General features: G+C 36.7%; 1 protein-coding gene across 7 annotated transcripts in view; it reads left to right on the top strand.

Annotated features, from left to right (window-relative positions):
- TRAPPC9 (trafficking protein particle complex subunit 9) overlaps positions 1 to 15426 on the top strand; it is a 439395-nt gene that overhangs the window by 73961 nt on the left and 350008 nt on the right. For all 7 annotated transcript variants that reach the window (XM_033069168.2, XM_033069193.2, XM_033069144.2 and 4 more), the window contains one exon: positions 1170 to 1294. In XM_033069168.2, the coding sequence (XP_032925059.1) occupies positions 1170 to 1294 (125 nt within the window). The remainder of the gene's footprint in view (positions 1 to 1169; positions 1295 to 15426) is intronic.

The raw sequence follows: 15426 nt of genomic DNA, 5'->3' as shown, positions 1-15426 counted from the left end.
GGCTAAAGTGCATTTGAGAATTACTTAGTGAAGGACATTGCAAGTAAAGAAATTTGGGAATGCTCCCTTTGTTTTATCATTTGGATATCTGTGAAGTTTAATGAAGCAAAACCCCTTTCATGTTCCATCTTGTTCTTATGGTTTCTTCTTTTGAGGAAGAAACCTCAACATGTCCAGATTTCATAGGAGCAATTTAGGAAATATGTTTGGATTTTCTGTAGCAATTTAGTTTCCTGTGTGTTCAGCTGTGTCTCTGCTGCTGTACATGAGATTTTACTTGTATTTAGTTGATGTTTGTGGATTGCAGTTGCTCTGCACAGCATCCAAAACCAAAGTCTTTCTCTTCTTTGGATGTAAATCTAAATAACAGCAAATAGTGAATCTAGTTTTACTGTTTCTTAAGGCTTCATAATTTTAAAACTCCTGTTCTTCTAACTCTTTTGACTCAGGAGTAATTTTTTAAGTTTGTGCTTAGAGATTGCAGTTTGAGAACCCCAAGTATGCTGCAGTGCATTTATTTACCTTCAAGTTACACCTAATTACCAGTAACAGACACTGTTGGTTGATGAGTTGTATCTTGCTGTCATCCTGTGTGTTCCTGTACCCAGACTGGGAGTTAGCACCAAACTGGGGACATTCCTCTCAGGGTATTTCAAAAGCTTTTTTGTTGACTCTTACAATGGAAACCTTAAGTTTCCATTCTGCCTCCTTTATAAATGAGAACTATTTAATCTATTTTTGCATCAGTAGATGTACAAAACATGACATGTCTATTTTCTGTCATTTTCCACAATATATACTTGAAAAATAAATGCTCATACCAGAAATTAAAGCTCTTAAGGAGCTGATAGGGTCACACTGTCATGGAAAACTGCAAAATTTGATGTTATTTTAATACTGTAAATGTTAAAACTAATTTTATATTATTGACTCTGACATCTCTGTAGTGATATTTCAGTTGCCATCTTTCCCTATGATATTAACCAAGTTTTTAGTTGATTATTTTTGGTGCCCTGGGAGAAACAGCCAAATAATCTTTGTCTTTTGTTTTGTCTTTTTGTGTAAAAGGTCAATATCACTTTTTGTGTCTTTTCTCACACATATAAATTAATTGGGTAAAAACATAGCATTAGACAAGCAAAAGTAATTATTTTTATTCTGTTTTCCAGATGGAATCAGTGTCAGTGGACTCCCACTCTCCAGTCCTTTCCGGCAGGTTGTCAAACCAAGAGTGGAGACCAAACCTCTTAATCCCCAAGAAAGCAGCAAAGTTGGTGATTTCAGTCACGTCAAGGTAGGGGAATGACATCAAAATAAGTAAAACCTGTGGGTTTTTTGTTGTACTGTGGTTTGTTGTGTGATTGAAAAACAAAGGTTTCCTTGTCTCATAAATATTTCCCTTTGGTTTCCTTTAGCACAGCTTGATGTTCTGTGTTTGGATTGTTATATTAGAGCCAACAAACAACAAAGGTGAAGAAAGATCAGGCTAAGAGAGGAAATTGCAGAGCTGGCTGTCCCTGTGGTGTACTGGGGGAGCTGTCAGCTCACCTCATGATGCTTTCTCATGCTATTTACTCTGTAGGAAGGTGCTTCTCTATGAATTCTTGGCTTTCTTGCAGTGAGGTTTTTTTTTTTAGTGGTGTTCATACGAGTAATAAAACAGAATTGTTGATAGAATCAAAGGAAAAGTAAATGAAAGTAGCAGGGTGGAATAACAGTTGTGTAGGTGGAAGCTGCACTGTGCTTACCAAGAGTCTGCCCTGGCCTAAGCTCTCTTTCCTTTTCTGTGGCACATCTTACCTGTTGAAGGTGTAAAGTTGCTTTCCAAGAATCAAATATGTTAAACTTCATATAGCCAGAATTTAAAAGATCTAATTTTAAGATGAAAATAAGAAAGAGAGTAAATAATGGACTTCAGCACTTCATTGGTCTCTTCCCAGCTTTTGGTGAATGTTGTGTTGTGTGCAGTGTTTGATACATTCCCTGCACACATCCCTGTTCTGCATCAGCTCGTCCCGTCGGGAATTAGAGCGAGTGGTGGACGTGGCAATATTTGGCAAACACAGGCTCTGCTTTTCTCACTGACTTGCTTTGCCTGTGAATTTGCTTCCTTCACAGTGAGAATATTCACAGTTCTCTCTGTGCAATAAACAGGTGAAATGTTAATTTGTAAGTGTGTTTCTTTTGGACCATTAGCACTGCTAATTCATTATCAATTGATTCTGCAGCACAGAAAACATGACTGCAGCATAGGAGAGGTGTTAGCAAAATTACTAAAGCCTTTGTGTTTGACACAGCAAGGTATTTTCTAATTTTTTATAAATATAAAGCAACATGATTGAGGAAATAATGTGCTATTTAAGTGAATAAAATATCCAGCATTAGTATTTAAGTCCACAGCAAGGGGAATGTTACTTCAAGATAGGACTTAAAAACCTAGAAATGCACAACTTTGCACCAAGTACACTAAGAAAAAAGAATTTTGGTGCACTTTTTGCTTGTCAATCAGTTGTCCTGGTAACCAAGAAGTTGCAGGTTCCCTGTGATCTGTGTGATAGTATTAGAAGGATGTTGGAGAGCTGTAAAGCAGAAACTTGGTTTTTAACACGAGTAGCTAAAACAGTGTGGTGGGAAGGCACATGCTGGATCCTGTTGCCAGGTTTATGGAATTAATTTTTATTTAGTTGGTATTTTATGACAGAAGAACCATTCAGATGATCAAAACTATGTTGAGTAGAAAATACCCATTCCAACAGCATCAAAGGGTTCTTTGCTGAGTAAATAATTCTTTGTTCCTGATGAGCACCACTGCTGTACAGCACCTGTAGCTTGCCTGGATTTTGTCCCAGTTAAACTGCTGTATACCAATAATTGGATCTGCTTGGATTAAAAATGCCTATGGAGCTCAAAACTATTTATTTATGTTAGAAATGTTTTTTGATTAGCTTATCCACATAACTGGAGTCTCTATGTACATAGAGATAGGCATGTACATAGAGGTAAAGGGTGAATGTCCAGAAAAAAATTACCTGTTGTAACTGAGATGTATTTGCCTCTTTAGGCAGTCATTTTGTGATAGTGTGGATTTCTGCTTGTGACTACTGTTTTAACACTGCTCTTTAGTAGGAAGCAGCATAGGAACCACCAGTACCTTAAAATGAAAGCTAAATAAATTCAAGCCCATAGAATCAGGGAGTTACTGTAAACAATCCAGTCAATTAAGCATTTAAAGATATTATTAGAATGTCCTGTGGTCCTGTTTTCTTGGCTGAGTTTTGAGGAATTTGCTGTAGTTTTAGATTTGAGTCTCTGTTTCAGACTGGGTATCTTTGAGTACATAAATCACGTTCATTTTCAGATGCTTTTGCTCAGGCATCGCTGTCTGGAATGAAACAAGCTGAGATCTGCACACGAGAAATGATCCAAGGTTCCCTTTGGTACCAAGTCTCAAAATATTTGATATTTATGAACCTTTTTGAGTTCCCTAGAACCTCCTTAAAAGATCCTTGAGTTGCTCCCTGTGGCAGCAGAACAGATCTGGGTTTGTGGGCTGTTTGTCCCTCACGGTGCAGTTCGGGATGAGCTGGGTTACATTTGGTTTATTGTTGCGCCAATTAGAATGGTTTGACAAGGACTAATGTAAGAAGCAAGTGGGAGTTTAAGTTAAGAAGCAAGATGGATCTTAAACAATTTGTATGTGTGGTGAAAACACTCTGCTGTCACTTATTCATGATTTAACAATAGGTGTCTGGTGTGAATATTCGGGGTAGTGGTTATTTTTCAATCCTGCATGCTGTGCATAAGCTCATCTTCAAATAAAAGTGAACTTCTGTAAATGAAAGTGAATGTAAATCAATGCTTCTCGTGTTGCTGATTCTGAAATGTCCTTGTTCAGATATTTATAAGCCTCATACTTAAACCTTCCCTCCCTACTTGTATGCCTTACAATTTCTGTGCTTCAGTCTTGGATATTGCAGTTGAGCTTCTCCGCAATCTCTGTTTCCAATTTTGCTGCAGGCTGTCTCCTAATAAACCAGTTGCTGGCTTCTGGAAATGACTGTTACAATGAGCTCATAAATTCAGTGTAAAAATTGCTTTATGACCTCATCATAAAGCTTGCTTATACCCTCAAGCTGAATAGAATCTCATGCTTTAATATTATGTTCAGATACTCTTTTCTGCTGTTCCGTGCTGGGCTGTTGTGCTGAGCCTTGTGTAAACTCCTTGGTGGTTCCAGGGTGCATCTGCATGAAAGAATGAATTACCCTGCTTAGGGTAACTCATCCTTTCACCATTGCTGTGGTGATGCTGGTGTGTGAATGTCAGTTTGGAGGCTGTATCTGTTACTTTTTGGGTAACACTGCAGTGTGTTTAGATATTCAACTATTCTATGTCTTAATGCAAAAGCTGCAGCGAGAAATAAAACCAGATGTCATAATCTCTCAGCAAACACAGTGTTAGTGTTAACCTAGGGAAGCCTGCACTGCTTTTCATGCTTGGAAGCTCAGATTGTGTGGTGTAGTCTAGTTCTTGTCAGATGGAAGAAACACACTGGCACTTCATTTCATATTCCATATGGACTGGAGCTTCAGAGATCAGTCCAACCCAAATGGAGAGTTGAAATGGAGAACTCTTGTAGCTGGGTGATGAAATCTTTGAAAGCATATTGTGAGTTTTTAAAGCCTTGGTTTAAGCTGTTAAACACACCCAGTGCTTACTGGCCAGTTGTTTGGCAGATAGGACTGGTTTATAATTTATAAGGGATTTGGCTGACTTCTTTATTTGTTTTGAGACTTGTTTGTTCAGGAGAATTTCCCTCTGCATCCTGAATGTGAGCTGTAATTCTGGAGATTCAGCTGCAGAAGCTGGAGAGGTTTAAGTACTCTCATAAAACTGCTCTGCTTCTGCACTCTCAGTAAATGGTAGGAAGTGTTAAAATACAGTACGTAGAGCTAATTTAATTTAACGCACTGTCTTTAATGTATCTTTTCTGATTTACTCTGCAGTGTATTAAGATGAGATAGAAGGCTTTAATTGGATTTTTTTTCTATTCAGTTCTCAGGCTTTACTCTTCCATGTGAAAGTGTGCTGCTAATAGGGATAAACTTTTTATTGTTGATACTTTAAGTTCTAACTCCTTTTATTCATAAGCCTTATATCTATTCTAAGTTTAAGCCTTAAACAGAACAAGTGGGATTAAAAAAAAAAAAAAAAAAAAATCAATAATTTTGGGTGCTGCTGAAGTTAGAGTGGATGCTGAGTCTATAGAACACAACTGAAATTTAGATTCTTTTTCACTGAAGAAATGTGAATATAGGAAAGAGATCTTAGGCACAAATATATAGTCCAGCTGAGATGTTGTACATCCACACTGTTCTATTTTGGAATTCAGGACTATGCTTGTAAATTCTGTGGCCCTGAGTTCTCCCTCAGTATTAAACATGTCAAGTCCTATGTTTCTATCTCTTGTTTCCCTAATAACTTTCAAGATGGTAGAAGATAAAAAAATAAACAAAGCTCTTTCCCTTCCAGATCTGTTTTTTATCAAAATAATACATATCTTATTTTTTATAATTGAAAATCTGTGATACGAGTGCCAGAAGGCCACTCACATTTCCTGAAGTGTGCTCAGATTGGAGCTGTGAGCTACATGAACCTTTGCCAGGTCAGCAAGGTGTTTACTCTTGCCTTCCAGGCCAAGAATTGCAATTTTCTTTGAGATAAAGTGGATTATAAAAATAGAGTTGTTCTGCAAAAACAAGGGAGGGTTTTTGGCCTTTGGTACCTGTCTAGCAAAATTTGATTCTGATCTGGATTTGGATGAGAGCTGGCAATTTTTGAGCAGTCTGGGTCTAAATGCTTTTAGCTTTCCTTCCCTGCCCAGTTCAGCATTGCTTGCCTTCCCTGGAATTCTATAAATAGTTGAGTATTCCACACAGTTTCTGCTCACCACTCCTCTTCCTCTCTTCTTCTGCGAATTGTTCTCTCAAGAAAGGAACAGTCTGTTATGCCCTAGAGAGGACTGTAATTCAGAACACTAAGAAAATACTTTACTAAAGCTATTGCCTAGAGACAGGGATGTAAAAAACTCTTCTGCCCCTTGGATTTGGATAAATTCAATTCATTCAGTTTGTCTGGAATTTTACTTTCAATATTATCACAGTAGCATCTGCAATTCCAATGCAATATGTTTTAGAACTTGCTGTTTTTCCCATCTTACTTGCCATGAAAGAAGGATTAAAATTTTTATAAAGTGCTAATAGAAAAAAAACTTGGATTGATTCACTGTCTGCCTGTCAAAAGCACTGTTTCTGTGGACTTTCTTCATTGCCACTCAGAAAACAATGATGATACCCTGCTTATACCCAAACAAATCTCTCATCAGGATAGCTGCAGGTGCAATCTCCTGTATAAACCACACTTCATCTCTTTCTTGTCTAAAGATGAGCAAAGAAAAATGAAAGTTGACACCAACAGAATAAACAGAGCTTATGTGAACAGCTGGAGGTGGTCACATCCATAATGACATTGTGATAAGAAAGGAAAAAATCTTCATGCTGAGGTTGGTTTTTGTAGGAGGGTGTTGGCTGTATGGAAAGTGAGGGGAGAAAAGGAGAGGAAGTTGACTGGGTTAGAATAATGGAGAAATAATAAAGATGGGCTGAGATGGATACTTGAAGTGGAGGGAGGGAGGTTTAGAACAAACATCTGGAACAGTCCAGTCAGCTCTGTAAGAAATTTTAAGAATTATTAGAAACTGAGATGTTTGTGTGAATGCTCTGCTTGCATCAGATGCTAAATTTCCTCAAAATATTCTCACAGAGGTCAGAGAGGCCCTGCAGCCTGGAGCTCTCAGAATGTCACCTGCTGTGTGCCCCATGGCCAGGTGTCACAAATCAGAATCCCTTCGGGGTTTTGCACATTAATTTTGCACTTGCAGTTCTTGCATGTTTAGTTTTCCTCTTTTAATGAGAACAGATGAGGTAGGTCAGACAGGGTTTGGATCAAAGACCTCTCTTTATTTCAGGTGCCTTATTTACTTGTTTCTTACCTGTGTGCATTTACTCTGCTCCTGTTGTAGATCCAGACATTTGCTGCTGAAGTTGGTTTCAGCCTCTTGCTGCATTTTTACTTAAATAATGCTCATCCTGCATATGATAATGTTTTCTTTTCGAATGTTTGATGTAACTTCTTTGAAATTACATAAATTTTATTGATTTAATAATTTTCTGTGGTCTTTTACCCACAAAACTTAGTGCATTGACAAGTAATGAAGAGTGCAGGCTCTGATAAACACTGTGCCATAGTTTTTTTCTCTCTGAGAAGAAATAAATCTGCAAGCAAGTTCAGTTTCTTAGTATTTAATACAATTTTTTTTGTTGAAATATTTTCAATTCCTCAGTCATAGAGGCAGATCACAGTAAGGCTTGGAGTTCTGATTTTTGGGCAGCTGGCCAAGGAGATAAAAGAGCATCTTGATATTAAAAAAAAAAAAAAAAGAAAAAAAAAAAAGTAGAATCTTTAGACTGTGAATGTTCTGTTTGCTACAAGTGGTATTTTTAATAGCTGCCTTCCCCAGGAGTATGAAAAAGAGAATGAAGTTTAGTTATTTATCACTCTGGGGACTTCAGAAGAGTAGGTCAAGTGTGGTAGAAGAAATGGGAAGTGCAGACTGTGATGGCTGTAATTGAAACCAAAGCAGTTTTAAAAGGACACCTCAGAATTTGTTTTACCAACTTTTTTTCACTGAGGAAAGTGACTGGAGAATCATCCCAGCAAGCCTCACATTTGCTGGTTATGGGTAAACCAGTTTTTAAATGTCATAGATTGCAAGTTTTTTGTAGGATGATCTGGAAGAGGGGTTGCGTAAGAGAATTTCAGTTTATTTACAAGTGTGTTTAAAGCTTTTTAATTTAGTACTAAGAATAATGATGTGCTACATTTATTATTGATCAGTCAGAGGCTGACTCTCTGTTAGGGTAGAACAAGATTGACTTCAAAATACTTAAATTTCCAAGCAATGAAAATTATCTAAAATTATCAAAAGTAGAGGAGAGGAAATTCTTTGTAACACAAAGAGGAAAAGACCTGGAGACTTAAAAAAATCCAGCTTTTAATATTGTGTTAGATATAACTGATCCAACTCGTATTTTGTTGGTCATTTTCTGAAATTGGTTTTTCTGTATTGTCATTAAATTGCTGATCTTGCTGTGTATTGCAGTGTGACTGATGATGTGAGAGAGGGAAAAACAGGTGATGAAAAAAATGTTATATGAGGAGGGGAAAGTGTAGGAATTTGAGGGTGTTGATCAAGTAGAGTGTAATTTCTTAGATGTTTCTCTGATTCATTTAGACCTGATTTTCTGTAGGTGTAATCTTAGAGTAAATTAAATTCCTAATGTTCTTATGTTTAAATGGAATAAAAAGCACGTTCTCTGGTAGCATAAGATCAAAAGTGCTATGAATATTATATTGGGAAATTGATCCTTTGCACTGGTGCATGTTATTTTTGTGTGGAGTATTTGCTGTACTGCTTAGAGGTGTGTAGTTTGATGATATATTAGTATAAATATTACTGTTAAGTGACTTGGATGTGCTTCAGCTGTCAGTAGTTATGAAATACAGTGAGCATAATACATCACACTTTGCAGATTGGTAAGAGAGGAGAACTCAGAATGACTTGCTAATTTTAAACCTGGGGCTCTTAAAACGTTATTGGTTTAGCTAAAATAGGTCTGAGAAGAGAAAAAGAAAAATGACAAGAAGCAATTAAAATACATGTTTTGTAATAAAGTTAATCCCTGGAGCAAGGAAGCTTCTAGATTGCTTCATGGCAGTAACTAATGTGTATAAATTTTATCAAGTTTACTCTCAGCTGGGTTATATCTTTGTATCAAATGCTCAGTAAGGTGAGCAGTCCATTTTAGTAACTTTCTTGAGTAATTCCATGAAATTCCACTCATTTTTGGTTAGACACTGTGCAAATGCAAGTAATATTTTTATTACTATTAAATACAAGTCACAGAATAAATGATTTGCCCAAGACCACACAAGATGTGCTGTTGGGAATATTGTCAAAATAACCACCAAATGCTCCATGCTCCCATGAAGAGAGGGAGAAACAGGTGATGTAATCTTGTTTCTTAAGAATATGAAAAAATCATCTGAAATCCTGCATTCTTCACTGGTGGAGAAATTCAACATGAGGTTTTCTTTGCCTAGAGCCTTGATCTTTTACCAAAAGACATTTCTGGATTTTGCCCCTTGCATGGTGCTTGTTCTCTGTGGGCAGCTGTCTGTGTGTTTTTGTTTGAATTCTTCCATGTTATTCTTAATTTGCTTTTCTACCTCTCATGGGTCAGTGCAGTGCTGTTGGGAATCCACATCCTCTCCCTAAGTTTATCTGCTTGCTTGGTAATCACCTGCAGTCTACAGGTGCTCCAGGCTGGAATAATGAGGGAAATAGCTACAAATGGAGAGCAAATGAGCTGAATTATAAAAAAAAAAAAAGATGGAATGTTATCCAGATGCTGGGAATCTATTCTGGTAGTATTGGTAGAAAACTTCCTACTGATCATCCATCTAATCTGATCCTGATAAATTTACCTCAGAGGTTTCAGCATCCAGCCAAGAACTCTGAGCTGAAGCAGGCATTTTGGGAAGTTAGCCAATTTTATGGAAATATTTCAGTGGCAGAAAACTTTCTCCATCCTTACAGCAGTTCCTGTAATGGTGAAATAGCCTTTTAAAAGTGCATTTTATCATTACCTCTAATTCATCCTACCTTCAATTTCCACCCCTGGGTTTTAAAGCAAATAAAGGGCCTTCTGCCCTAGGTATCTTTTTTCTCTACTTACTGTAAATGAGATAATGTGGGACCAATTATTTTCAGAATTTTATTCAGAACTTTTGGGTATGACAGAAATGTCAAATTCCGAAGGAAGGAGGACACTGCTTTAGCTTCACTATTATACAGATCAGTGGTGGCTGCCCCCATAGAGCTTGTTTTGCTCTTGAAGCTGTATTTCTGTAGTTTTAAAGTTTTAGGAATTATAATGAAAATTTTTTTTAGTTTTTTCAGTTTTTAAACTGACCTTTCAGGTTTCTTTTGTGGTGATACTGTCATGCAACTATAATGCATAACTTTGCCATGACAAATTTTCTACCACAAAAGAAGTAAAATAGTTTGAATTATAACTGTTCTTTTTACTTGGTATCCAAGTGTGGGTTATGATCTCCAAGTCTGGATGAAATGGAGTTGAAATTGTGGGTGATCATTACATTTTTAACTGAAAAATTAATAAAAGTAGAAATAACTCTATTATCATGTTCTGTACCTCTTACTTCAGCGAATATTCCTGGGAGTGATTGTTTAAATTAAGAGAGGTGAGTTGAGGAAAAGCAAAAGCTGTCCCCAGATCTGAGCAGTTACAACCCTGTATTTTACAAATAACTTTGAATAGTAACTTTGACTATGATTTCTGTGGAGTAAAAATACTCAACCCCCTCCAAACCCCAAACAATCCAATCCTCAGATGTTTGTGGTGGTAGTTTGCTCACCCCACCTCCTTTGAGAAAGCCACTTGCTTTGAAAAGTCCCTGATGGAAAAGGTAACACAATGAGCCTATAGACATTCTCTTTATTTGCTGTATACAGGGGACCTTGTTTTCCCCTGACAATCAGAATTTGTGACGTAACTGTGTGCAAAACAACATTTTTTTCTGCACTCTGCAGTGCCAGGCCAAGTCCTGCTGATCTGTGTGTTCATCACACCAGGCTCTCCTAGATGTGTGTGTTGAATCTCCCAAGGAACAGGAAGGCATAAATAGGGGTCTTTATATTCCAGGAACAAACATTTAGGGAATACTGGCTGAAAGAGAAAGGGAGGAGAAATTCAGGTCAATTTAATCAACTTGATAATATTGCTTTGTGAAAAAAACATTCTGCATTCCAGACAAAATTCATAGATGCTTCTCTAATGTCCATTATAATATTTAGTTCACTCCAGTGAGGAATTGATGGAAAAAAATACCAGAAGGACAACCTGGCAGCAGGAGTCTGAAACAGCTCTGCTTGCCCATAACTTCTGATTGCTGCTGTCCAGGGACAGGGGAAATAGCTCAGATCAATTCAGATTCCTGCAGAGTGTCTCCAATGCACAAAGAAGGAAGAGAAGAAGAGCAAGGTCTGTGTCATTGGTTTTCCTCCTCCTCTGGAGCACTGACATGTTTCTACCTTTGTCTAGAAATTAAAAAATTACTTTTCTGCCTTTTTTTTAAATTTTTTTTTTTTATTTTTTTTTTGGTTTTTGTTTTTGTCTCTTCTCATCTCTCATAGTATTTTCTACTCACTGTTGCTTTGCCATGTACAAAATCCTGGCTGGCTTTTTCAGGAATATTGCCATCTGTTGAGTACCTTGTACCAGCCTAACGTGTGAAAGGCTCAGCTCATGCTCTCTTTTCCTCATTTGTTCAGCTCACAGGCTTGCATCTTACTCAGAAAGAAAATCAAACTATGACCATCAGGCTTTCTAAGAGTATGTAGAAGAACATCAAATGGAGATAGAAGTCGTTCTATGATTCTGACTGTGGTACATTTTCATTTTGCATCTTAATTTTTTCCTTCCTTCCTCAGAGCAACAAAATCTCCCTTCTTTCCAAACACTCACATTGTGTATTAGGAAAATTTCTTCACTTAAATAATTGTTCAGCACTGGAAGGGGCTGCCCAGGGACTTGGGGGAGTCACCATCCCTGGAAGTGTTCAAAAAACAACTGGATATGGCATTTTGTGGTGTGGTGATATTTGGTCAAATTGGACTTGATGATCTTGGATTAATAATTCTTTGATTCTTATCTGGATGATGTCTCTGCTAAAAAGAACTATAAAGTGAAAACTTAGTGCAGTTGTCTCAGTGACTGAAGGTTTAATTGCCTTCAGAAGAAAGTCTTTGTGTATCTCAGGAAAGAGAGGAAACTGCTTGGCCACTGCTCCCTGTGCTTTCCCAGCAGAATCTGAATTTTGCAGAAGGTTTTTTTTGGACACCATAACCTGCAGGTTACAGGATTAGGAAAACAATGGAAAATCTCTTTTGTAAATTTGTTCTCCAAGACAAGAAAAGCTTTTTCTTTTGAATGAGTTGAAAAATTCAGAATGCAGCAAGCAAAGTGAGAGCTCAAATGGTTAAAATCTCCAGAACAGTGAAGCACTTCATTAAAATTTTGTCAGCCAGGATGAAGGGTTGGCCTTGGACTAAACTGAAGAAATATGCTGGACAGCCTGGAGTGCTGCATCACAGCACAGTTTCTCAGCTTTTCTTTCCCCCTCTTTTTCCCCCCTTGCTGCATTCCTTTGAAGGAAGGTACAGATTATTTTGATCATTTAGTCCCTGTGTTTTAAAAACCTTTACATTTGCGTGGTTACCTGTTTGGAGTTGTGGTGGGTGTTTCATTATTCCAACCCTTAAAAATAAGTCTTGAATTTTAGCTCATCACCCAGGATAAACTGAAATTTTCCATACTTCTCTCTCTGCATGACCAGCTCGCTGGTTTGCATTTTGCTACTGTTTTATGAATTGGGAAAATCTTAAAGAATAGCAGCAGGTTTGAAACAGTGGTTTCCAGGTTATATTCTGTGTAGGGCAAATGCATTTCCTTGCAGGCTTGTCTGTGGGTTTTGTTCAGGCTCTGTTTGATTTGAAAGCAATTAAATGAAAAATAGACACTACATGTTTGGAGTTTCTCTGCAGCATTTAATACTCAGGGAGTATGTTCAGATCTGGAGTGGCTGCTCTGAAATGATGGAGAAGATCAAATGTGGAATTTCAATATTTCAATTTTTAACCTGAGCATCAGGTTCTGAGCTTTTTCTAGGGAATTCTAATTTGAAAGGGATAAGGATTGAGTCAAACCTACTGTTAAATGAATTTTAAGGTGAAGAGATGATGAATATCTGTATGTGTGTTTTTCTGTACTACATTGTTTTTATCTAAATATATCTATTATATCTTTTTTATTCTTTTAAAATTTTATTTTTATTAAGAGACAGAGTGACCAAAATTGCCAAGACAGGAAAAATTAGAAAGGCTTTTTTGATTATTGTCACACAAATTTGGCATTAACTGAGGTTTTTCTCCATCTTGGACTCCAGGGCACAGACAGTTCCTAATTTGAGTAGTGCTTTATCAGTGATGAGGCAAAGATACACCTTTTTTATGCACTAAGCGTATCAGGATGATTCTTTTCATCTCCTCTTTGTATTCAGTTCAGATCCTGTTTTCCTGCATGCCTATCCTTGCTTTAGCTCATAGCAATCAGAGGGAATAACTAAGGCAGCAAAGAAAATAAACAGGAAAAACTCTGAAATCTGAATATTACTTGCTTTTTTCTTTCATATTCTATGATAATGTCCAAGTTTGTTAAAATAGTTGTGATTGCTGCTGGGGTTTTTTTTTTTTTTTTTTCTTCATGTCTCAGGAATTTCTCTAATTGCCTGCCTGTGCCACTTCTTCAGGTCATCCTATCAGCTTATGATCATACAATTTATTATAAATGCTGCATCTTTAATGGCTATTCAGAGCACAGAGTGAAAACAAAATCTATGACCTCATAGAATGAATTAAGATTTTTTTTTCTGCAGCTAGAGGTTTTAAGCAGTAATAAAACCAAAATTATTTAGCTGCAAATAAGCAGAAGGGAATTGTCAACATTCCCTCTCTTGATTGCATAGCTTTCCTTGCTTCCTCCTGAGAAGGTTTTCACTTCTCCTTTACTTTTTCACTTGAGGACTTAGAAGAAGGAGTTAAGGCTCTGAAAGTTCTGTAGTTCTGTGATTACAAAGTGCTGTTGAAAATGTCAGCAGTGTCCCCATCCATGTCACAGGACCTCTCCAGACTGGATCTTGCTGGAATTGTTCTTGGAAATGTAGGCATGCACCTGTTCTGAAATTAATTCAAGAGGGCATTTCAGTGTTGTGGCAGTCTTGGCAAGTGTTAAATGTGTTAATCCTTATGTGCTACCCAAACTTGTGTACTATTTGGATAAAATTCAGCTTAAATTATCACAGCATCCCAGCAACTTCTGGTGGGTTCTTTTCTTCCTTTTCATTTTTTTCTTCATTTTTTTTTTTTCCTGACTGAAATCTGAGCCTTCTTTTAAAGAAATCTGATTGAAAGTTAAGCCTTTTATTTAATACACACCGGAATGAAATTTCCCTTCATTTCCTCACAGAGAGTTTTATTTTAAATAGATTTTCATTTTCCATTAATACATGGTTTAAGATAAAGCTGAGTTAATAATTAGTGACTGCTAGAGAATGCATATGTAAATTAAGTCATCTTTTTGCTTGCAAATTATTCATGACTGAGAGTTCATGTTTACAAAAATAAGATTTTACAGGATACTTAAATTCCCTGTGATTTATAACCTGGAGTTTGCCTGTCCTACCACCAACTTGTGATAGAGAAGAGAGACTAGAAAAATGACTGTTGGAAATTGAAAGGATTTGTTGCCTACATGGAACTGGACCTTATTTAAGTTAAGGAACTGAAGCATAATCTAAGCAGGAATTCCTAATAAAAAATTAATATTTCAAGAATGGAATTTAGACATGGTGCAAATATGATTACCTCCTGTTAATTAAATACCACAAGGTTGCACTGTGAATGGTAAATCTATGTCATAAATACATGCAAGTGTTTCATCTGGATCATTTGTTCATAATCTGTGCAAAGTAATTTATTTTCATATCCCACATACTGCAATGTGTATTTTAAATAAAATAGGTCTTGTGTGTGTTGGAGGTTTGTACCATGAAATTGTGGGGAAAACTCCAAAAATAACAGTAAAGAGAGATCTTCTTCAGCAGACACATTTATATTTCTGTTAAAAGTACTTGATCTGTTTGGTTTTGAATACCATTAATACAAAATACTGGAATTATCAATTTTAAGGCCTTTATAATTTTCTACATTTCTAAGATTTCAAAAAACCTCACAAATATAATGCACTAAACCAATCTGGGAATATTCAGACTGCATAATATAGAAAAGTGTTCAGAAATATCATTTTTCTTAGATTCCATTACATTTATATAGTACCCCTGCTAAGTCTGTAAGTCCAAGTAATCCACACTTAGTGATTCCCATAGTTACTCCAATGTTTGAAGATCTGTAATATAAAAACACAACGGAGTTTGCAGGAGGAAAACCCCAAAGCAAGCAAGGCTTTGTGAGCACAGAGGAAATACACTTGAGTGAGTACAAATGTTTAGGTGTGGAGCAGAGAGATGTGCAGCTGCTCATTTTTGAGGAATATTAATGAAGGCTACCTGGTTACTAAACTGAGATGGGTGCTTGATGTAACCTTCACATTCTCCTTTTTTTTCTATATAATTCCATGCTTTATTCACTGGAAAATTGTGTACTTT

This window comes from Catharus ustulatus, chromosome 1 (assembly GCF_009819885.2).
Source record: "Catharus ustulatus isolate bCatUst1 chromosome 1, bCatUst1.pri.v2, whole genome shotgun sequence".
NCBI lineage: Eukaryota > Metazoa > Chordata > Aves > Passeriformes > Turdidae > Catharus > Catharus ustulatus.
The sequence above is the reverse complement of the archived record's forward strand: the minus strand, read 5'-3'. Positions and strand labels throughout refer to the sequence as shown.